This window comes from Entelurus aequoreus, linkage group LG07 (assembly GCF_033978785.1).
Source record: "Entelurus aequoreus isolate RoL-2023_Sb linkage group LG07, RoL_Eaeq_v1.1, whole genome shotgun sequence".
In the NCBI taxonomy this organism is placed as follows: Eukaryota; Metazoa; Chordata; class Actinopteri; order Syngnathiformes; family Syngnathidae; genus Entelurus; species Entelurus aequoreus.
In genome coordinates, this window is record NC_084737.1 from 64,098,481 (window position 1) to 64,121,416 (window position 22,936).

Sequence of the window (22,936 nt, forward strand, 5' to 3'; positions counted from 1 at the left end):
CCAGGGGTGACGCCCTCTTTTCAACTTATCAAGCTAACTCGTCCGCACACTTTTTTTTTTTTTTTACAACCCGGAACTCTTTTCTTTGTCAAAAGTAAGTTTGAATCTTTTCATTTTGCATTCCAACCTCTTGTTTTTGTCATTGTGCTTCACTTCCGACTTCTTGACTGGACAATTTACGTACTTGTGCCCATAGTTTGACGTATTTACCTATCTTTTCCGCAAATAATCTGCGTAACTAGCGATAAACAGGAGTTTGTCTATCTATCCATCTATCCATCTATCCACCCATCTATCTATCTATCTATCTATCTATCTATCTATCTATCTATCTATCTATCTATCTATCTATCTATCTATCTATCTATCTATCTATCTATCTATCTATCTATCTATCTATCTATCTATCTATCTATCTGTTTATCTGTCTATCTGTCTATCTATCTACAGTGTATCTATCTATCTGTCTATCTATCTATTGATCATCTATCTATTTTTGTAATCAATGCAGATGTCTTTGGGTGAAAAAAGTGATGACGAGCTCAGCAAGATGCTGACAGAATATGGAATAAAACATGGACCAATAGTTGGTAAGAAATGCAAATATTTTCTACTCAAAACTCACTGAAGTGTTTGGTTATTCCATTTTTTTTGGCTAGCTGTCATAAATACATAAATAATAGTTAATCATTGTTGAGAAGTGGATATTGTAGTCATGACATTTTTGAAAATACATGTAATTGTTTAATTAAACGTCTTCTTAATGTACATTATTTGGAGATAATATGGTGGAATGTTTGTGTGTGTTTTTTTTATGGAGGTTTACTAGTGTCTTTAATAACAAAATCTTTTTTGGGCACTGAATTTATGAAACTGAATATTTTGTGTTGGGATTTTGTAAACTGAATTGTTTATTTACATCAAATTATGCTGACAAGTTCATGAAATACAAATGTATGGGCAAACTTTGTGTGTTTAAAAATTCGGTGTGTGAACACACAGTGTTTTGGTATTCAGTGTAAAAAAAATCAGTGTGAAGTAATTCAACGTTTTTAAACTTCTTAATATGTGAAGTGATTTTAACACTTTTGTAACCAAATTTGGATTGAACTTAATGCATGTTTCGTACAAAACTTATTGGGGAATACATTCTTCAATAAATAATGTTTTAGTGCAAAATAACCATTTTTAACAAAATTCTTGCGAATAGCCAAGCCGGGAATCGAACCCAGTACATCTGTACTTTTTGGGCAAAATTTGTGTGTTTTAAAAATTCAGTGTGTGAAAATACAGTGTTTTGGAATTCAGCGTAAAGAAATTCAGTGTATAAAATTAAATGTAAAAACATGCAGTGTAAAATGATTCAGTGTAAAATAATTTTGTGTAAAATAATTCAGTGTAAAAAATAGTTCAGTGTATACTAGGGGTGTAACGGTATGTGTATTTGTATTGAACCGTTTCGGTACGGGGGTTTCGGTTCGGTGCGGAGGTGTACCGAACGAGTTTCCACACGGACATATTAAGTAGTGTACTGCACGTTGTGTAAACAATACTCAAAATGCCGGACATTTGAGGCATTTAAGAAACTCCGGCAAAATGTCCGGCATTTTGAGTTATGGTTGCGTGTATTAAAAATGTACGTTCAGGGTTAAGAAGGGGTTAAAAACAAAACAAATAGTGCGAGCAGCAGCTTTCGTGAGGGAGGGGCAGAGACAGAGAGAGCGAGAGAGTTATGATAAACGCACATGCGTCGCCAGGCTCTGCTTTTTATCCATAGATTTATCAGATTAATTTTTTTATTATCTATAGCAGGGGTGTCAAAAGTGTGCCCCGAAGGCCATTTTGCGGCCCACAGCTAATGTTTTAAAGGCCCACGGCACATTCTAAAAATACTATTAAAATAAACAAAAACATAACAAAAATGAAATAAAAAAGGTTAAATGTAATTTAGAAAAAGTTGCAATGTGGACTAATAAAACAAAGCTGTTTTTTCTTTCTTTCAAACTGTCATTGCTCAAAACATAATATTGAATCAAAATCAATGTTATTATGAATTATTGACCTATCCAAGGTTCCGATTACTTCACATCAAATATTCCACTGAGAAAAATATTTTTGGTGGAAGATTTTGCAAATTTGGTAAATAAATAACCAAAAAATTTACATTTTGTTGTTTTCTTACTGTAACGAAAATGAACCGAACCATGACCTCTAAACCGAGGTACGTACCGAACCGAATTTGTGTACCGTTACACCCCTAGTGTATACAATTCAATTTAAAATAATTAAGTGTAAAATAATTCAGTGTACACAATTCATTGTAAAATAATTCACTGTAAAATAATTCAGTGTAAAAAAAATTCTGTGCAGAAATAACTGTTGCTTCGAAACTCAAGACTCATTTCACTCAATTTATGCAACTGAGGAATAAATGCTGACAATTTAATAAAATGTGTATTTAATTTAATTCATAATTTTCTCATTTCATTTAATTTATCAGAAGTGGATCTTGAGTTTTGAAGCAACAAATGTTTCTGCATTGATTTTTTTTGTTTTTTTACACAGCATTTTACATTACTTTATCTGAACAAAGTGAGTTTGCACACATATTTTGTTCAATCAAATAATGTGGATAATTTCATTGAATAAAAAATTGTCAGCAAAACATGTGTGTTTAAAAATTCTTCTTTTTTTTAAAAATACATTGTTTTGAAACTTAGTGTGTAAAAATCCAGTGCAGAAATATTTGTGGCTTCTAAACTCATGACCTATTCTGGTGAATTAAATGAAAATGTAATGAAATTGTCAACATCATTTGATTTCTAACTTCCATCCATCCATCCATCCATCCATCTTCTTCCGCTTATCCGAGGTCGGGTCTAACATTCAGTTCACAAAATATAAATGCAAAGCTACTTAAATTCAGTGAAGACACAAATTAACCTCCATGTTTGTTCCGGTAGACTCCACTCGCAGGTTGTACGAGAAGAAGCTTGAGAAGGCCCTGAAGAAGCAGCCAGAGAAAGCCTCCTCAGATAAAACTTTCTACAGGGAGGAAGGTGAGAAGCTCTTTTATTTCCTGCTGACAACATCCTGGATCTGTTTTCATTGCTGAAATCTCTAGATCAGTGGTTCTCAAACGTTTTTCACCAAGTACCCCGCCCTCAGAAAACACTCGCCTCTCCAAGTACCACCATAATGGCTAACATTAAAACACAGTAGCACAGCAGGCGCAAGTATTTATTAAAAACAAGGCAGAGGTTTTATTTAACAAGTATATTTAATATGTTTAGCCATTCTAACATTACACACAGATTTGAACAGTAACACTGTGTTTGAATGTTTAATTATAAGGGATTCTTTGGCGTACCACTAGTTGGAGCCACCGTAGTTCACTATCACTGCTCGAGATCCACTTCAGATCCATCAATACAAAATGTAAACCTTTCTTTTAAATGTTTTATTCCCTTTTTGTTCAAGAAAACCCAGTTTTTTTTTATGGCAAAAACACAAAACATGAAACATTTCCCTGCCAAAATGTTCAAAGTGGAATATTTGATGTGAAGTATTTGGAGCCTTAAGTAGGTCGATAATTCATAACGTTATTTTGATTCATTATTATTTTTGAAACAATTACATTTAAAAAAAAATCACACTAAAATTCTTAAAGATCCACTCATAAAAGTGTTGGATAAGGCCACATATTATTGTTTTACATTTTTCAATATCGCTGTCGTATCGGAAGTGTATCTCCTATTTATCTATTAATGCCTTGTAATCATGAAGTTTTAATTATCTACTCAAATATTAATATTTGTGGTGGATTTTGTTCCACAAGCAAATTGTTTTTATTATGAAAATACATTTTGTACCAGATTGTACTGCACATTGTCGCACACTCTGCATTTAACACTCAACTCAAACCTAATCTAAATGTTAAAATTATTATTTTAACAAGCAAGAAAAGCAGTGAAAATTGTTTGTTATTGTTTTGTTTCTTTACAGAAGAAGAAGTAACATACATCACGTATCACAACCCGGTGAGTACTTTTCTTATCAGCACTCTTTGATTCCAACTTTTATGCTTCAACTCTATTTAATAACCTCACATTCCTTCATAATAATAATGATAATAATAATGGCAATAATAATGATAATAATAATGATGATAATAATAATGATGATAATGATAATAATAATCCATCCAGCCATCCATTTTCTACCGCTTATCCCTTCGGGGTCGCGGGGGGCGCTGGAGCCTATCTCAGCTGCAATCGGGCAGAAGGCGGGGTACACCCTGGACAAGTCGCCACCTCATCGCAGGGCCAACACAGATAGACAGACAACATTCACACTCACATTCACACACTAGGGCCAATTTAGTGTTGCCAATCAACCTATCCCCAGGTGCATGTCTTTGGAGGTGGGAGGAAGCCGGAGTACCCACGCAGTCACGGGGAGAACATGCAAACTCCACACAGAAAGATCCCGAGGCCGGGATTGAACTCACGACTACTCAGGACCTTCGTATTGTGAGGCAGATGCACTAACCCCTCTGCCACCGTGATGATAATAATAAAGATGATAATAATACAAATTATGATAATAATAATAATAATATTAATGATAATGATGATGATTATAATAATGATAATGATTGTAATAATATTGATGATATTAATAATATTGATGATGATAACGATAACAATAATAATAATAATAAAAAAGATAATAATAATATTAATGATAATTATAATAATAATGATAGCAACATTGATAATAATAATGATAATAATAATAACGATAACAACATTGATAATGATAATAATAATAATGATGATACTAATGATAATAATAATATTAATGATGATGATAATAATAATGTTAATAATGATAATAATAATAATAATGATAATAATAATAATATTGATGATAATAATAATGATAATAATAATATTGATGGTAATAATAATGATAGTAATAATGCTGAAGATAATGATGATAATAATAGTAATGATAATAATAACAATGATGATAATAATACTAATATTGATGTTAATAATAATAGAGATAATAATGATAATGATAATAACGATGTTGATGATAATGATAATAATAATAATGATAACAGTATTGATAATAATAATAATGATAGTAATAATGCTGAAGATAATGATGATAATAATAGTAATGATAATAATAACAATGATGATAATAATAATAATAATAATAATAATAATATTGATGTTAATAATAATAGAGATAATAATAATAATGATAATGATAATAACGATGTTGATGATAATGATAATAATAATAATGATAATAGTATTGATAATAATAATAATGATGATAATAATAATAATAGTAATGATGATGATAATAGTAATGGTAATAATGATAATAATAATGATAATAATAATAATAATAATGATAACAATAATAAAGATAATAATAATAATGATAGCGTTGAAAGGGCTCTCGCCCCCGCTGTCTCGGAGGGTTCGTGCGAGTCAGCCAGCATGCCTTACGGGCCTTACCTGAATCGCCAACAAAAATTTCGGGACCCCCAAATATAGCATTTTTCTCCATACCTAACACCTGCAAAATATGGGGACTTTTTGGGAATTTTAAGAGCCTCGAAAAGACGTCCAAACGTTTCAATAGGGCCCTAAAAATAATAACAACAACAGTCCATCACCTCACATTCCTTCTGCTTTCATTTTCTTAGGTCAAACAAGAAGGATACTCTGACACGTGAGTGCTGTTTAACACACACACACACACACACACACACACACACACACACACACACACACACACACACACACACACACACACACACACACACACACACACACACACACACACACACTTAACAATAATCTCTTATAATGAAGGAATATGTAAGAAATGCTTCATAAAGTGTAAGAAAATAGTGCAAAGTGTGAAAATGTAAACAAAAAGAAACCTAAGAAGAATTATTTTCTGTAGGTTTAGTGGCAGGAAGTTACAGCTGTGCTCTAAAGCAGTGGTCCCCAACCTTTTTGTAGCTGCGGACCGGTCAACGCTTGAAAATTTGTCCCACGGACCGGGGAGGAGGGTTGGCTGGGGGAGGGTGGGAGATGGTTTGTCATGTGCTTACGGACTGTATCCCTGCAGACTGTATTGATCTATATTGATATATATAATTATATGTATATATAATTTATTTTAATTTATTTTTTAAATTTCTTGTGCGGCCCGGTACCAATCGGTCCGCGGACCGGTACCTGCTTTAAAGGGTGAGCACAGCTAAGGTGGTGTGGTATTAGCGGTCTTGCCTTGCATCATTTACAGACCACATTGGTCTCACTATGGTCCTTTTTAGAAAAAATCCAAAAACCTGTCCAGGTGACTTTTCCTCTTTTATCCACAATTTCTAAATTTTTACTTTCTCTTCTCACTCCATGCAAATAATCAACCAAACCTGATCATTGATACTGTCACTGTTAACGTGTCACTCCCACTGATCAGGGATCACTTCCTGTGTTGCTCGGTTACCAGAGAGCGAGTGTCTTTGTTCATGCAACCAACCTTGCTTCCATACTTTCACTTTCTTCTCACCAAGAAGAAAAAAAAATTATTGAACGTTTTAGTGAGCACATTTTTTATTGATATCTGACTGGGATGAGAATCAGCACCTCCAAGCCTGAGTCCATGGTTCTCGCCCGGAAAAGGGTGGAGTGCCATCTCCATGTAGGGGAGGAGTTCCTGCCCCAAGTGGAGGAGTTCAGTACCTCAGAATCTTGTTCACGAGTGAGGGAAGAGTGCATAGTGAAATCGGCAGGCGGATCGGTGCGGCGTCTTCAGTAATGCGGACGCTGTATCGATCCATTGTGGTGAAGAAGGAGCTGAGCCGCAAGGCAAAGCTCTCAATTTACCGGTCGATCTACGTTCCCATCCTCACCTATGGTCATGAGCTTTAGGTTATGACCGAAAGGACAAGATCACGGGTACAAGCGGCCAAAATGAGTTTCCTCCACCAGGTGGCGGGGCTCTCCCTTGAGATAGGGTGAGAAGCTCTGCCATCCAGGAGGAGCTCAAAGTAAAGCCGCTGCTCCTCCACATCGAGAGGAGCCAGATGAGGTGGTTCGGGCATCTGGTCAGGATGCCACCCGAACGTCTTCCTACGGAGGTGTTTAGGGCAGGTCCGACCGGTAGGAGGCCACGGGGAAGACCCAGGACACGTTGGGAAGACTATGTCTCCCAGCTGGCCTGGGAATGCCTCGGGATCCCCCGGCAGGAGCTGGACGAAGTGACTGGGGAGAGGGATGTCTGGGCATCTCTGCTTAGGCTGCTGCCCCCGCGACCCGACCTCGGATAAGCGGAAGAAGATATATATATATATACATTTATATAGTACACACAGTTGGGGTCAAAAGTTTACAAACACTTGTAAAGAACATAATGTCATGGCTGTCTTGAGTTTCCAATAATTTCTACAACTCTTATTTTTTGTGATAGAGTGATTGGAGCACATACTTGTTTGTCACAAAAAACATTGATGAAGTTTGGTTCTTTTATGAATTTATTATGGGTCTACTGAAAATGTGACCAAATCTTCTGGGTCAAAAGTATACATACAGCAATGTTAATATTTGGTTACATGTCCCTTGGCAAGTTTCTGCAATAAGGCGCTTTTGGTAGCCATCCACAAGCTTCTGGTTGAATTTTTGACCACTCCTCTTGACAAAAATGGTGCAGTTTAAGTCAGGACTTTGGGAAGGCCATTCTAAAACCTTAATTCTAGCCTGATTTAGCCATTCCTTTACCACTTTTGACGTGTGTTTGGGGTCATTGTCCTGTTGGAACACCCAACTGCGCCCAAGACCCAACCTCGGGGCTGATGATTTTAAGTTGTCCTGAAGAATTTGGAGGTAATCCTCCTTTTTCATTGTCCCATTTACTCTCTGTAAAGCACCAGTTACTGGCAGAAAAACAGGCCCAGAGCATAATACTACCATGCTTGACGGTAGGTAACACCACCATGCTTGACGGTAGGGATGGTGTTCCTGGGATTAAAGGCCTCACCTTTTTTCCTCCAAACATATTGCTGGGTATTGTGGCCAAACAGCTAAATTTTTGTTTCATCTGACCACATAACTTTCCTCCAGAAGGTCTTATCTTTGTGTCCATGTGATGTCAGATGAAACAAAAATTGAGCTGTTTGGCCACAATAACCAGCAATATTTTTGGAGGAGAATAGGTGAGGCCTTTAATCCCAGGAACACCATTCCTACCGTCAAGCATGGTGGTGGTAGTATTATGCTCTGGGCCGGTTTTGCTGCCAATGTAACTTGTGCTTCACAGAAAGTAAATGGGACAATGAAAAAGGAGGATTACCTCCAAATTCTTCAGGACAACCTAAAATCCTCTACCCGGAGGATGGGTCTTGGGCGCAGTTGGGTGTTCCAACAGGACAACGACCCCAAACACACGTCAAAAGTGGTAAAGGAATGGCTAAATCAGGCTAGAATTAAGGTTTTAGAATGGCCTTCCCAAAGTCCTGACTTAAACGTGTGGACAACGCTGAAGAAACAAGTCCATGTCAGAAACCAACAAATTTAGCTGAACTGCACCATTTTTGTCAAGAGGAGTGGTCAAAATTTCAACCAGAAGCTTGCCAGAAGCTTGTGGATGGCTACCAAAAGCGCCTTCTTGCAGTGAAACTTGCCAAGGGACAGGTAACCAAATATTAACATTGCTGTATGTATACTTTTGACCCAGCAGATTTGGTCACATTTTCAGTAGACCCATAATAAATTCATAAAAGAACCAAACTTCATGAATGTTTTTGTGACCAACAAGTATGTGCTCCAATCACTCTATCACAAAAAAACAAGAGTTGTAGAAATTATTGGAAACTCAAGACAGACATATATATATATATATATATATATATATATATATATATATATATATATATATATATATATATATATATATATATATATATATATATATATATATATATATATATATATATATATATATATATATATATATATATATATATATACGTATATATATGTATATATATATGTGTATATATACATATATATATATATATATATATATATATATATATATATATATATATATATATATATATATATATATATATATTAGTTGATTGGGACGGCGTGGCGCCGTTGGGAGAGTGGCCGTGCCAGCAACCTAAGGGTTCCTGGTTCGATCCCCACCTTCTACCAACCTCGTCACATCCGTTGTGTCCTTGAGCAAGACACTTCACCCTTGCTCCTGATGGGTGGTGGTTAGGGCCTTGCATGGCAGCTCCCACTATCAGTGTGTGAATGTGTGTGTGAATGGGTGAATGTGGAAATAGTGTCAAAGTGCTTTGAGTACCTTGAAGGTAGAAAAGCGCTATACAAGTACAACCCATCTACCATTTACCATGTCTTACCGATAAATCTGAAAATCTGATAAGGTTAAACAATAGCTCCAGTTTTAAAAAAAAGGATTACCCGTACTGTGCTGTAGGTGGGTTAGGGTGAGCAAATTAGGCGCTCATATCTGTCTATCATTCGTTCAATCGTTTTTCAAAATGAAACCAAAATTATCATCAAAACATAAACACATTTTGTTTGGTTTTAGTAAGTACATTGTAATTTTTTAAAATTTTTTTATGTAAAGCTGCTACAGTAAATACATGTGGTAAGCCAGTAAAACAATCTTGTTGGTCGCTACTGTTTGTTAGCTTAAGAAGCTAATTATTAAAACTACAAGAACAAAATAATTTTCAACATTTCTTTCCAGACCCAATATGAAAAAAAACAGATAACAAATCGTTTTTCCAATTTCGAATTTTGGAAAATGGTCAAAACACATAACAGCCAAACTTTTCAATTGTCTTTTTCTCTGGTTTGATGCAACCCGTGTTGTTTTTTCGAGTTGTTATTTCGTTTTATTTTGAAAAACCAACCAACAAACAAACGAACGATACACAAAATTTGCTACTTTTCTCCTATTTGGTTGAAATGAAGAAAAACAAACAAACATCAAAGCTAACAAAGTTATCGTTAAGCACGTTATCTTAAGAAGCTAATTAAAGGGTTCCAACATATTGATAAAAAAAGAATACAAGCAATTAAATATTGATTAATGCATTAAATTGTTATTGGAAATATTTATTGATTTCACGACCACACAATCACAAGTGAAGCACATTTCTATGCTAGTAAAAAAACTAAATTATTGTACTGTCCACTAGTTTGACGACTATTACGCAGTTTTTGAATCATGTAAATATTATCCACGCAGGCTGATGCGAAGACGCGACGCCGAAAATGAAGAAGAGGAGTCAGATGAAGAGATACAGTAAGTAATGAACATTTCATATCACGGTTGTTATTGTTGTTATTGTTGTCACGGTATTGTTGTTTTTTAAAAGACTTGGAGTCACACTGAAATTGTTGTATTTTGTTGTGTTTAAATACATTAGTAAGTACACAATATAATTTCCTTGGCAGAAGAAATGTGAAATATTGTTCTGGCTGCTTAAGAGACAAACAGTAATCACTTGTTTATGGCTGTTAATTGGTTCCAAACATGATCGTGATGAACACATTTCTGCCAAGTAGGAATTATTCATTATAAATTGATCATATTTCTACCGATCACCACCTGGTGGTGAGTTGGCTGCGATGGTGGGGGAGGATGCCGGACAGACCTGGCAGGCCCAAACGCATTGTGAGGGTCTGCTGGGAACGTCTGGCAGAGTCTCCTGTCAGAGAGAGTTTCAATTCCCACCTCCGGAAGAACTTTGAACATGTCACGAGGGAGGTGCTGGACATTGTGTCCGAGTGGACGATGTTCCGTACCTCTATTGTCGAGGCGGCTGATTGGAGCTGTGGCCGCAAGGTAGTTGGTGCCTGTCGTAGCGGTAATTCTAGAACCCGTTGGTGGACACCGGCGGTGAGGGATGCCGTCAAGCTGAAGAAGGAGTCCTATCGGGTTCTTTTGGCTCATGGGACTCCTGAGGCAGCGGACAGGTACCGACAGGCCAAGCGGTGTGCGGCTTCAGCGGTCGCGGAGGCAAAAACTCGGACATGGGAGGAGTTCGGCGAGGCCATGGAAAACGACTTCCGGACGGCTTCGAAGCGATTTTGGACCACCATCCGCCGCCTCAGGAAGGGGAAGCAGTGCACTGTCAACACCGTGTATGGTGCGGATGGTGTTCTGCTGACCTCGACTGCGGATGTTGTGGATCGGTGGAGGGAATACTTCGAAGACCTCCTCAATCCCACCGACACGTCTTCCTATGAGGAAGCAGTGCCTGGGGAATCTGTGGTGGGCTCTCCTATTTCTGGGGCTGAGGTTGCTGAGGTAGTTAAAAAGCTCCTCGGTGGCAAGGCCCCGGGGGTGGATGAGATCCGCCCGGAGTTCCTTAAGGCTCTGGATGCTGTGGGGCTGTCTTGGTTGACAAGACTCTGCAGCATCGCGTGGACATCGGGGGCGGTACCTCTGGATTGGCAGACCGGGGTGGTGGTTCCTCTCTTTAAGAAGGGGAACCGGAGGATGTGTTCCAACTATCGTGGGATCACACTCCTCAGCCTTCCCGGTAAGGTCTATTCGGGTGTACTGGAGAGGAGGCTACGCCGGATAGTCGAACCTCGGATTCAGGAGGAACAGTGTGGTTTTCGTTCTGGTCGTGGAACTGTGGACCAGCTCTATACTCTCGGCAGGGTCCTTGAGGGTGCATGGGAGTTTGCCCAACCAGTCTACATGTGCTTTGTGGACTTGGAGAAGGCATTCGACCGTGTCCCTCGGGAGGTCCTGTGGGGAGTGCTCAGAGAGTATGGGGTATCGGACTGTCTGATTGTGGCTGTCCGCTCCCTGTACGATCAGTGTCAGAACTTGGTCCGCATTTCCGGCAGTAAGTCGGACACGTTTCCAGTGAGGGTTGGACTCCGCCAAGGCTGCCCTTTGTCACCGATTCTGTTCATAACTTTTATGGACAGAATTTCTAGGCGCAGTCAAGGCGTTGAGGGGATCCGGTTTGGTGGCTGCAGGATTAGGTCTCTGCTTTTTGCAGATGATGTGGTCCTGATGGCTTCATCTGGCCAGGATCTTCAGCTCTCACTGGATCGGTTCGCAGCCGAGTGTGAAGCGACTGGGATGAGAATCAGCACCTCCAAGTCCGAGTCCATGGTTCTTGCCCGGAAAAGGGTGGAGTGCCATCTCCGGGTTGGGGAGGAGACCCTGCCCCAAGTGGAGGAGTTCAAGTACCTAGGAGTCTTGTTCACGAGTGAGGGAAAAGTGGATCGTGAGATCGACAGGCGAATCGGTGCGGCGTCTTCAGTAATGCGGACGCTGTATAGGTCCGTTGTGGTGAAGAAGGAGCTGAGCCGGAAGGCAAAGCTCTCAATTTACCGGTCAATCTACGTTCCCATCCTCACCTATGGTCATGAGCTTTGGGTCATGACCGAAAGGACAAGATCACGGGTACAGGCGGCCGAAATGAGTTTCCTCCGCCGGGTGGCGGGGCTCTCCCTTAGAGATAGGGTGAGAAGCTCTGCCATCCGGGGGGAGCTCAAAGTAAAGCCGTTGCTCCTCCACATCGAGAGGAGCCAGATGAGGTGGTTCGGGCATCTGGTCAGGATGCCACCCGAACGCCTCCCTCGGGAGGTGTTTAGGGCACGTCCGACCGGTAGGAGGCCACGGGGAAGACCCAGGACACGTTGGGAAGACTATGTCTCCCGGCTGGCCTGGGAACGCCTCGGGATCCCCCGGGAGGAGCTGGACGAAGTGGCTGGGGAGAGGAAAATCTGGTCTTCCCTGCTTAGGCTGCTGCCCCCGCGACCCGACCTCGGATAAGCGGAAGAAGATGGATGGATGGATGGAAATTGATCATAACTATCATAACTAGAACTTCAAAAACTGTTAACGACTTTATAAATATGTTTTTTACCATTATGAGAGCCCTCTTGACATGAAATAAGTCACGTTTACACTCTTTTAATCTATTATAGCAAGGCAGCCCAAACATTTTCCACAGAGGGCCACAGACTGACAAATCAAAGGATGAGGGGGCCATTTTAGTAGTTTTCACCTTCAAAACCAGTACAATTTATCGATTTTTTTCAATGAAGATGCAATTTCGGTACAAATTTCGTGTAAATGTTGAAGATTCAAAGCCGAACTGAAATGCTAACAGTTAGCACGCTGGCCAGATAGCATCAAGTAACTAAAAATATGAGCAACATTTTCTAAAAAATAAGGCTAACATGCCAACAATACTATGATAAAAATAGCAAGCTTACCATACATCCATCCATCTTCTACCACTTATTCCCTTCGGGGTCGGGGGGGGCGCTGGAGCCTATCTCAGCTACAATCGGGCGGAAGGCGGGGTACACCCTGGACAAGTTGCCACCAGCTTACAGTTAGCCTTAATTAAATACCAAACCAGGTGTATACCTGCTAAATTATCTTAAAAAAAAAAATAGCATGCTAATGTTAGCATGTCAAAAATGCTAACTGTAACATGTGTCAAGTACTGAAATATAATACTGTGAGGTGTGTACCTCAAAAATGTGTTTAAAATGCTAGCATGCTAACGTTGTCAAGCGTCAAGTACCAAAATATGACTGAAGTGTGTATACAAAGTTTGCAGGAAAAAGCTAGCTTACTAGCAGCATGCTAACAGGTATTATTCATCAAGTAACAAAATGTTTAGTAGCAAAAGTAGCAAAATTAGCAAAAAAGCTAGCATGCTAATATTAGAATGCTAACGATTGTGGCGTGGGCCATTAAAAAAATAGCTATGGGCCGCACTTTGGACACCCCGGCATTATAGTGATGCTGCCCCAGACTGAGCCAATCAGTGGCCACGATACTGAACATAGTGTGATCTGATTGGCTGGGTCTCCTCTTGTGGCCAATACTACTGTATTCTTTTTTTAATTCATTTATGCTTGAAAATTCTTAATGTAGGCCCAAAATACATAGAATTAGATTTTTCAAAACAAAAAAAATCTGCGATGTAGTGAAGCCACAATATTTGAAGCGTGATATGGCGAAGGACGACTGTAGCATTTTTTTATTGGACTGTTTAAATATGTTAGTTTTTTTCTTTTAGGTATGACTTTTGTAGTGAGGAAATATGTTGTTTGTGTTAGCAATAAAGCTAACTACCGAAAAGTGTGCTCGCTAGAATTGTCATGACTTTTTCAAAGTGAAGTAATCAATCACAGTTTTACAATAATTACAATTTTAAAAGTGAGTAAAGAGAAGGTAAAAAAGGTAAAACTGTTGCACTTGTAGCGTGAAAGCAAGACAACTTGAAGTATCGTTTGACACACAAAAACGTGTGCGTCGTTTATTCATCAAAGACGAGAATGAATGACCCCTAACGTCAAGCGACTTAAAATGGCGGTCACAACAAACCCCCACCTTTGGGAGAATCTCCTGACGGTCACTTAAAGGGGCCGCTCCGAATGACTCGTTCTTAACTGCATATATGAATGCTAAACAAGAACAACATTGTTATGTGCACAATAGAACTATGACAGTAAATAATGATGACAAAGTCAAGTAAACAGGTGTGGTGAATTATGTCCTTAAAGCAACTGCTACAAAACAAAATTAAAAAGAGAGTAAAAAAAGTAAAATAAAGAGAAGGGTAAAGAGAAGGTAAAAAAGTTACACAAAGGTAAAAAATGTAAAAAGATGATAAAAAGAAAAGAGAAGTGGGTGAAAAGAACATAAAAAATAAGGTAGAATAAGTCAAAAGTATGTAAAAAGTGAGTAAAAGGAAGGTAAAAAGGTAAAAGAATGTAAAAAAGTAAAAGAGGGTCGGTCAAATAGGAAAAAAATGAAGGTAAAAGAAGGTTAACAAGGGTAAAAAAAGGGTCATCCTCCTTTAACTTTGTTTTCCCAACTTTTTACAAAGTAGGTAAGACATGTGTAAAGAGAAGGTAAAAAAAAGTTAAACAACGATTAAATAGGTAAACAAGGTAAAAAGAAGGTAAAATAAGGTAAAAAGAAGATGAGAAGAAAGTAAAATAAGTGACAAAGTATATAAAAAGTGAGTAAAAAGAAGGTTAAAAAAAAGTTAAATGAAGGTAAAAAAGGGTAAAAAAAAAAAAAAGAAGGTAAAAGAAGGTAACATAGGGTAAAAAATAAAGTAAAAAGTAGTTAAAAAAAGATAAAAGGAAGTAAAATAAGTCACAAAGTATGTAAAAAGTGAGTAAAGAGAAGCTAAAAAGTTAAAGGTTAAAAAAGGTGAAAAAAGTAAAAGAATGTAAAAGGTAAACAGAAGGTGTAATAGGGTAAATAGTAGGTAAAAGAAGATGAAAGGCAGGTAAAAGAAGTAACAAATTATGTGAAAAGTGAGTAAAAAGAAGGTATATGAAGGTAAAAAATTAAAAAGATGGTAAAAAGTGCTTGTTAGTATCGTCATGAGTTTTTTAAAGTGCAGTAATAAATCCCAGTTCTACAATAATTACAATTTTAATAGGCAATACTAACCGTGGGGAATCTTAGTTTGGTTTATCATAAATACATTTAATCGTTACATCTTTAATCTTGTCTCAGCAAAGCCAAATTGTATTTTATTATTTTTTTATTTTTAGCAGCTAGCCAACCGAAAACAAAACAAATCTGACATTGTTCTTCCTCCTGCACTTCTAGCTCCACCCACCGCAGACGCAGAGCAGCCAATCAGAACGCAGCACCGCTGAAGGAGGCGGTCCAGTCGGGATGCTGCATGTGGGGAATGATGAAGATGCTAATGCTGCTAGCACTGCTAGCTGCTGCCTACTACACCTACCGCCACATGATCAGCCAGGAGAATCCTTCCAAGCTCGAATGATGACGTCATCCTTCACGGATATAATATTCAACCACCAGCAATATTCTGCGTGGTTCTTGTCAATGCTGCCTGCACAGCAAGTGAAAGCTGTCATGTGACGTCATGTGACATCCATTTACCAAATAAAAACGTAATGTGGCCACAAATTCATAAAACTGTGTGAAACTTTGCAGGCATGCTGAACCTTTTAGGAAATATCTCTGTCAAATACACCATCAGCAGCTTCTTCATATAGTGACAGTTCTTATTCTGAAAAACTGGTGAGTGGAGCTATTACTGTAGATCAACGAATGAATGCTTTGATTAATTTTGACAAAAACACACCAACTTTTTGTGAAAAGTTGTCACGGAAGAGTAGAACATTTTAATAGTTGCATTTTGGGATCAACCATATTTTCACATAATATGTGTTCAAAATGGTGACTTGCATCAAACATTGAAGATGGGCATAGAAAGACGACATTTGGAATAACAAGCATAAAAATACTTTTTAAATAGCTTAGCGTGTGCAAATGAAAACTGATATGAAAACACTTTTAGATAACATTCAAAAGACCGTTGTGTTGAGTTGAAAAGGCTGAGGATCTATGTGAGGTATGGCTTCCATCATGATTGGCTGTTGTGCTGCCCTGGAAGGTAAGAAGAAAGTCTACTTAGTTCTTCTCTTTGTCTTTACCTTTTTCTTTGTCGCTGGTCTTTAGTGGGCAACATCAACCTGGCCATGTTGCCACCTTCGCAGGCAAGACTGCCAAGGTAAGTCGAAGAACACAAACAGGAGTACAAAACAAGGTAAAAGAAGTCACAAAGTCGGTAAAAAGAAACTAAAAAAGGTCAAGGACAGTTGAAATAAGGGTAAATAAAGGTAAAAAGAAGGTAGAAATAATGTTGTTGTATAAAAAAGGTAAACAAGGGTAAAAAAGAAGGTAGAATAAAATAAAATGAGGGTAAAAAATAAAGTAAAAAGAAGGTAAATATTAAGTAAAAAAGAGGTGAAAGGTAAAACGAAGGTCAAAAGGTAAAATTAACTATTAAAAAAGGTAAATAAGAGTTTAAGGAAAATAAAAAAGGTAAAAGGGTAAACCAAAGTAAAAGGGAGTCAAACAAGGGTAAGAAGAAGGTCTAAAAGTAAGCACAAGGTAAACTAAGGTTAAATGAAGGTTAAAAATGTTTAAATAAGGTAAACAAGGGTAAAAAAAAAAGTGAAGAAAATAAAAGGTTCAAAGAAGATAACAATGTTTAAGGTAAAAAGAAAGTCAAAGAAGGTGGACAAATTTATAAAGAAAGTAAAAGGCAAAACAAAGGTCAAAGAAGTTAGAGAAGGTTAAACATGGTTAAAAAGGTCAAAAAAGGTACAGAAGGTAAAAAGGTCAAAGAAGGTTAAAAAAAAGTAAAAAGAAGTTAAAGAAATAACTAAGGACAATAGAATATAAAAAGAAGGTAAACAATGTGAAAAAGAAGATCAAAGAAAGTCAAAAGGTAAAATTTGGTATAAAAAAGAAAGAAGGTAAACAAGAGTAGAAAGAAAGTAAAACAAAAAGAAGGTAAAAGGTAAACCAAGTTGAAAGTTAAAAAATGGTTAAAAGGTCTTAGTTAAAACAGAAGGTAAAAAAGGTAAATAAGGGTAAAAGGAAGGTCAAAGAAGGTAAAAGTTCAAATAAGGTTAAAAAAAAAAGTTCAAATAAGGTATACAAGAGTCGAAGTAAAACGTTGAAAATGATGTCAGAGGGAAATGTAAAAAAAAAAGTACAAAAAAGGTAAAAAGAAGGTACAACATTTTAATAAAAGAAGGTAAAAAGAAGGTTCAAAATACAAAGAAAGTAAAAAAAGGTCGAAGAAGGTTAAAAGAAGGCAAATGAAGGGTAAACAAGGTCAAAGAACGTGGAATAAGTTATAAAGGTAAAACAAATGTAAAAAGAAGGTAAATAAGGTTAAAAGGGATTTAAAAAAGTAAAATAAGGTAAAGATAAAGATAAAAAGAAGGTTAAAAAATTCAAAAATAAAGATAATATTGTGGTATGGCTCGGTTGGTATAGTGGCCGTGCCAGCAATTTGAGGGTTCCAGGTTGGATCCCCGCTTCTGCCATCCTAGTCACTGCCGTTGTGTCCTTGGGCAAGACATTTTACCCACCTGCTCCCAGTGCCACCCACACTCGTTTAAATGTAACTTAGATATTGGGTTTCACTATGTAAAAAAGCGCTTTGAGTCACTAGAGAAAAGTGCTGTATAAATATAATTCACACTAATTCACATAAAAGAAGGTTAAAAAAGACAAAAATAAAGCAACAGAAGGTCAAATAAAGTAAACAGAAGGTCAAAGAAGGTAAAAAAAAAAGGTAAATGAAACTTTTAAAAGAAGGTCAAAAATTAGTTTGCTGAGATTTACTTCTTCCACACTTTTGTGTTGGAAGCGATTGTTGCTGTCTGACGGCTTCTGTGCGTCACAACAGACTAGTTGTGCTGATGTCGTCACTAAAATGAACGGCGCCCACCCTCTCGCAGCTGCAGGTGCGCTCACACCACACACGAGGCGCTAACCCCACATACAGGACGTCAATATGTGAACTTAGACCAAGGTCATCTTAGGTCTAGTTTCCTGTCAGCTCAATTATGTTTTCCAGACAAGACGGGTGCCATCATTCTTGTGTAAATGAAACATTTGGCATAAAACGTTTCTCTGTCTGTACAAAACATAGCAAACATATCTAAAAGGTGTATACATATTCAAGTGTACCTTATGGCGTGTCCCTCAAAGCCCAGCGCTGTGATGAAGATGTTAACAAGGACGGTGAAGAAGACAAAGACTGTCGCCACGTTGTTCATCATGTTCAGTTTGGCGTGCTTGCGCACGTCGTTCAAATCGTACTTCACTGCTGGAGCAAAAACAACATTAAGTAAAAAAGAAAAACATGCTTTAAAATGAGGAGATCAGGTAAATGTTTATTTCTGACGGGCGGCATCATTAACGGCCGCAACCGTGGTCAAGAACGCTTCGGGAAAACAAAACAAGACCATCAAACATGACTTTTAACGCCATCACCTGCTACATGACGGTGTGTTCACAGCATTTTCTGGTAAGTTTAAATCCGCACTTTGAACGGAGGACAACGAGCCTTAAAGGGTTCATATTAGAGATGTCCGATAATGGCTTTTTTGCCGATATCCGATATTCTGATATTGTCCAACTCTTAATTACCGATTCCGATATCAACCGATAGCGATATATACAGTCGTGGAATTAACACACTATTATGCCTAATTTTGTTGTGATGCCCCGTTGTTACCATATAGTGGTCTATTGTACGGAATATGTTCTGTACTGTGCAATCTACTAATACAAGTCAATCAAAAACAAGGTTTTCCAAAATAAGAGAACAACTTCAACTACAGTTATAGAAAAAAGTGCCAACATGGGACTGCCATATTTTTATTATTGAAGTCACAAAGTGCATTATTTTTTTTAACATGCCTCAAAACAGCAGCTTGGAATTTGGGACATGCTTTCCCTGAGATAATCCTAATACCCATTACAACTATGGGAAATACTATACTTTGAGTTTGAGTTTGAGTTTATTTCGAACATGCAAGCATACAACATGATACATCACAATTTCCAGTTTCTTTTCAACATGTTCGAAAAGGAGTAGGAAGAAGCAGAGCTTATTTAATCCTACCCCTTTTCTTTACATAACAGTTGCAAAACTTTTTGTTCACTTCCTGTTCACAATTTTTTCACAATAAACTCCATAAGTAATTACAATAAAAATAAATAAATAAATAATAGTAAGAATTTAATAATAATAATTGGTGAAGTAAGTCATATTTCATATGATGAGATAAGTAAGATTACTTTAAGAATGAATGAATGGATGGATGAAATAAATTGAGAATGTTTGTCATGGTTCTTCTTCATTGTACTTTGTAAACACTTTAAGTTTGAAGAGTTTCTTGAAGTGGATCATATTAGTACATTGTTTGATTGCTTTGCTTAATCCATTCCATAATTTAATTCCACATACTGATATACTGAAGGTCTTAAGTGTTGTACGTGCAAACAAATGTTTTAAATTACGTTTTTCTCTAAGATTATATTTCTCCTCTTTTTTTGAGAAGAATTGTTGTATATTCTTGGGTAGCAGGTTATAGTTTGCTTTGTGCATAATTTTAGCTGTTTGCAAATTCACTATGTCGTGGAATTTCAGTATTTTTGATTCAATAAATAAAGGATTTGTATGTTATTATGTATTATTCTAACTGATCTTTTTTGTAACACCGTTAATGAATGAAGTGTACTTTTGTAATTATTTCCCCATATTTCTACACAGTAGCTCAGATATGGTAACACTAGTGAGCAGTAGAGAATATGAAGGGATTTTTGGTCTAGAACATGTTTTGCTTTATTCATTATTGACGTGTTTCTTGCAACTTTATGTTGTATATTTTTTATGTGAGATTTCCAGTTCAATTTATCATCAATCATTATACCTAGAAATTTGGTTTCATTTACTCTTTCAATTTCTATTCCATCTATTTGTATTTGTGTTTTACTTTCTCTTCTACTGTTACCAAATAGCATTATTTTAGTTTTACTAAGATTCAACGATAGTCTGTTTTTGTCAAACCATCTTTTTAATTTGTTAATTTCTTCTGTTATTATTTGTATTATCTCCTGTGTGTTCTCTCCTGAACAAAACGCTGTTGTATCATCCGCAAATAATACTAACTTTAAATCTTTTGTAACTTTACAAATGTCATTTATATAGAGATTGAATAATTTAGGTCCTAGTATTGATCCCTGAGGTACACCACAGGATATATTTAGCGTTGTAGACGTGTGTTCGCCTAGCTTCACGTATTGTTTCCTGTTCGTTAGATAACTTCTTATCCAGTTTAAGACTAACCCTCTGATGCCATATCGTTCTAGTTTTTTGATTAAAATATTGTGATTAATTGTGTCAAATGCTTTAGTTAGATCCATAAAAACTGCTGCTGCACATTTTTTACTATCTATTGCATTGGTAATTTCTTCTGTAATTTCAATTAAAGCCATTGAAGTTGAAACATTAGCTCTGTATCCATATTGGTTCTCTTCGAGTATTCTATTTTTATTTATGAAACTTTCTAATCTGTTATTGAACAGTTTTTCAATGATTTTAGAAAATTGTGGAAGTAGAGAAACAGGTCTATAATTTGTAAATTGATGTTTATCTCCAGTCTTATAAATTGGTGCAACTTTAGCTATTTTCATTTTGTTTGGAAATGTACCTGTTTGAAATGATAGGTTACTAATATACATTAATGGTCCTGAGATCTCTTCAATAACCTTTTTTATCGTTTCCATATCAATTCCGTTACAATCAGTTGAAGTCTTAGATTGACATTTTTTCACGATTGTAACTATTTCCTCCTGTGTCACATTACTGAGGAACTTGGAGTTGGGATTTCGCTCTATGGTATCATTATAGTCCTCAATTGGAACTGGGTCTGGAATCCTTTCTTCCAATTTTGGTCCAATATTTACAAAATAATTATTGAAGCTTTCAACTACTTCCTTTATGTTGTCATTTTTTTTATTTTCATCTAAAAAGTATTGAGGGTAGTCCCTCTTAGTTCCATTTTTAATAATGCTATTGAGGATGCCCCATGTTGCTCTCATATTATTTTTGTTCCTGTCCAACAATTCACTGTAATATTCTTTTCTACATGATCGTAGTATGTCTGTTAACTTGTTTTTATACTTTTTGTACTTAATTTCTGCCTCTATAGTTCTTTGTGCTATAAATTCTCTATATAGTGTATTCTTCTTCTTACAAGCATTTTTTAATCCTTTTGTCATCCATGGTTGATTATTCTTTCTCTGCTTGTTACTGAGTTGTATCCATGGACAATGTTTGTCATAAAGTATTATGAACTTGTTTAAGAAATGTTCATATGCTTCATCAACCTCTTTTTCATTGTACACATTGTCCCAATCTTGCTTTTGTAGCTCAATTTTGAAGGCAGTCATCCTCTTCTCTGTGCATAGTCTTCGAAATGTCCTTTTGTCTTCCATGTTCTTCTTGTAGTTTCCATTATATATTGTAAAAACTGGCAGATGATCACTAACGTCGCTTATAAGTAGACCACTTGTAGTGTTATTATCAAAATCATTGGTAAAAATATTATCAATAAGCGTGGCACAGTGTGCTGTGATTCTGCTTGGCCTTGTGATTTTAGGATATAGACTGATGCTGTACATTGTATCAATGAAGTCATCAATAGACTTTTGCTTGTTGGGGTTCAATAAGTCAATATTAAAGTCACCACATAAGAACATTATTCTTTGACCATTGTCCATGTAAGTTGCCTTGATCCATTCTTCAAATGTTTCTATACTTGACTTAGGTGATCTATATATACAACTGATGAATATGTTTTTGCTTTTTTCCTGACATATTTCAATGGTTATACATTCTAAGATATTATCAATGGCAAATGACATGTTTTTTACCACTTTGTAGTTCAGGTTCTTCATCACGTACACAGCTACTCCTCCTCCATTTTTGTTGGTTCTGTTGATGTAGTTTAGTTCATATCCCTCCAGATCAAAATATATTCCTTTTTTTTATCATCAATCCATGTTTCTGTGACAGCAATCACTTTGAAGGGTTCGTTGATGTGTTCCAAAAAGTTCTTAATGTTATTGTAATTTGCATACAAGCTTCTACTATTAAAATGAATAATTGACAATTTGTTATCACATTCAATGTTGCTATTATATTGATCATCTGTATAATAAAAACAACTATTACTGATGTGGGAGAAAAAAATTGTATCTGGATCTATATCATTTTCCAAATCCTGGTTTTTGTGATCTTTGTTGCAGAAATTTTTTAGTTCCATATTTTCTTGTTCAACAAACTTTGATGTTGTTTCAATAATCTCTATAAGTGTAGGTGGATGCAATCTTGAATCTAGGTCCTCTTGTTTAGTCGTCCCTTGGAACATAGTAGTGCCGATGCTGAATTTAGGTGCTTGTTTTCTGTCAGAGTCCATTATCATCGTTGTTGTGGTAGCTGTGT

At 36.7% G+C, this 22,936-nt stretch overlaps 2 protein-coding genes across 2 annotated transcripts in view; one reads left to right on the plus strand and one right to left on the minus strand.

The window, feature by feature from the left end:
• Nucleotides 1-16,025, plus strand: emd (emerin). The gene is made up of 7 exons (XM_062052193.1): nucleotides 1-94; nucleotides 512-590; nucleotides 2,964-3,059; nucleotides 4,006-4,040; nucleotides 5,732-5,757; nucleotides 10,324-10,380; nucleotides 15,697-16,025. The coding sequence occupies exons 2-7, from the start codon at nucleotides 512-514 to the stop codon at nucleotides 15,875-15,877; spliced, it is 474 nt and encodes a 157-aa protein (XP_061908177.1). The 5' UTR covers nucleotides 1-94; the 3' UTR covers nucleotides 15,878-16,025.
• A 194-nt stretch (nucleotides 16,026-16,219) lies between these two features.
• The window catches only part of si:dkey-93l1.9 (uncharacterized protein LOC562339 homolog), a 34,031-nt gene continuing 27,314 nt past the window's right edge, over nucleotides 16,220-22,936 (minus strand). Inside the window, exons 3-4 of the mRNA XM_062054198.1 lie at nucleotides 18,610-18,745; nucleotides 16,220-16,506 (exon numbers count right to left, since the gene is read on the minus strand). Coding sequence (XP_061910182.1) covers nucleotides 16,425-16,506; nucleotides 18,610-18,745 — 218 coding nt within the window. The 3' untranslated portion in view covers nucleotides 16,220-16,424. The remainder of the gene's footprint in view (nucleotides 16,507-18,609; nucleotides 18,746-22,936) is intronic.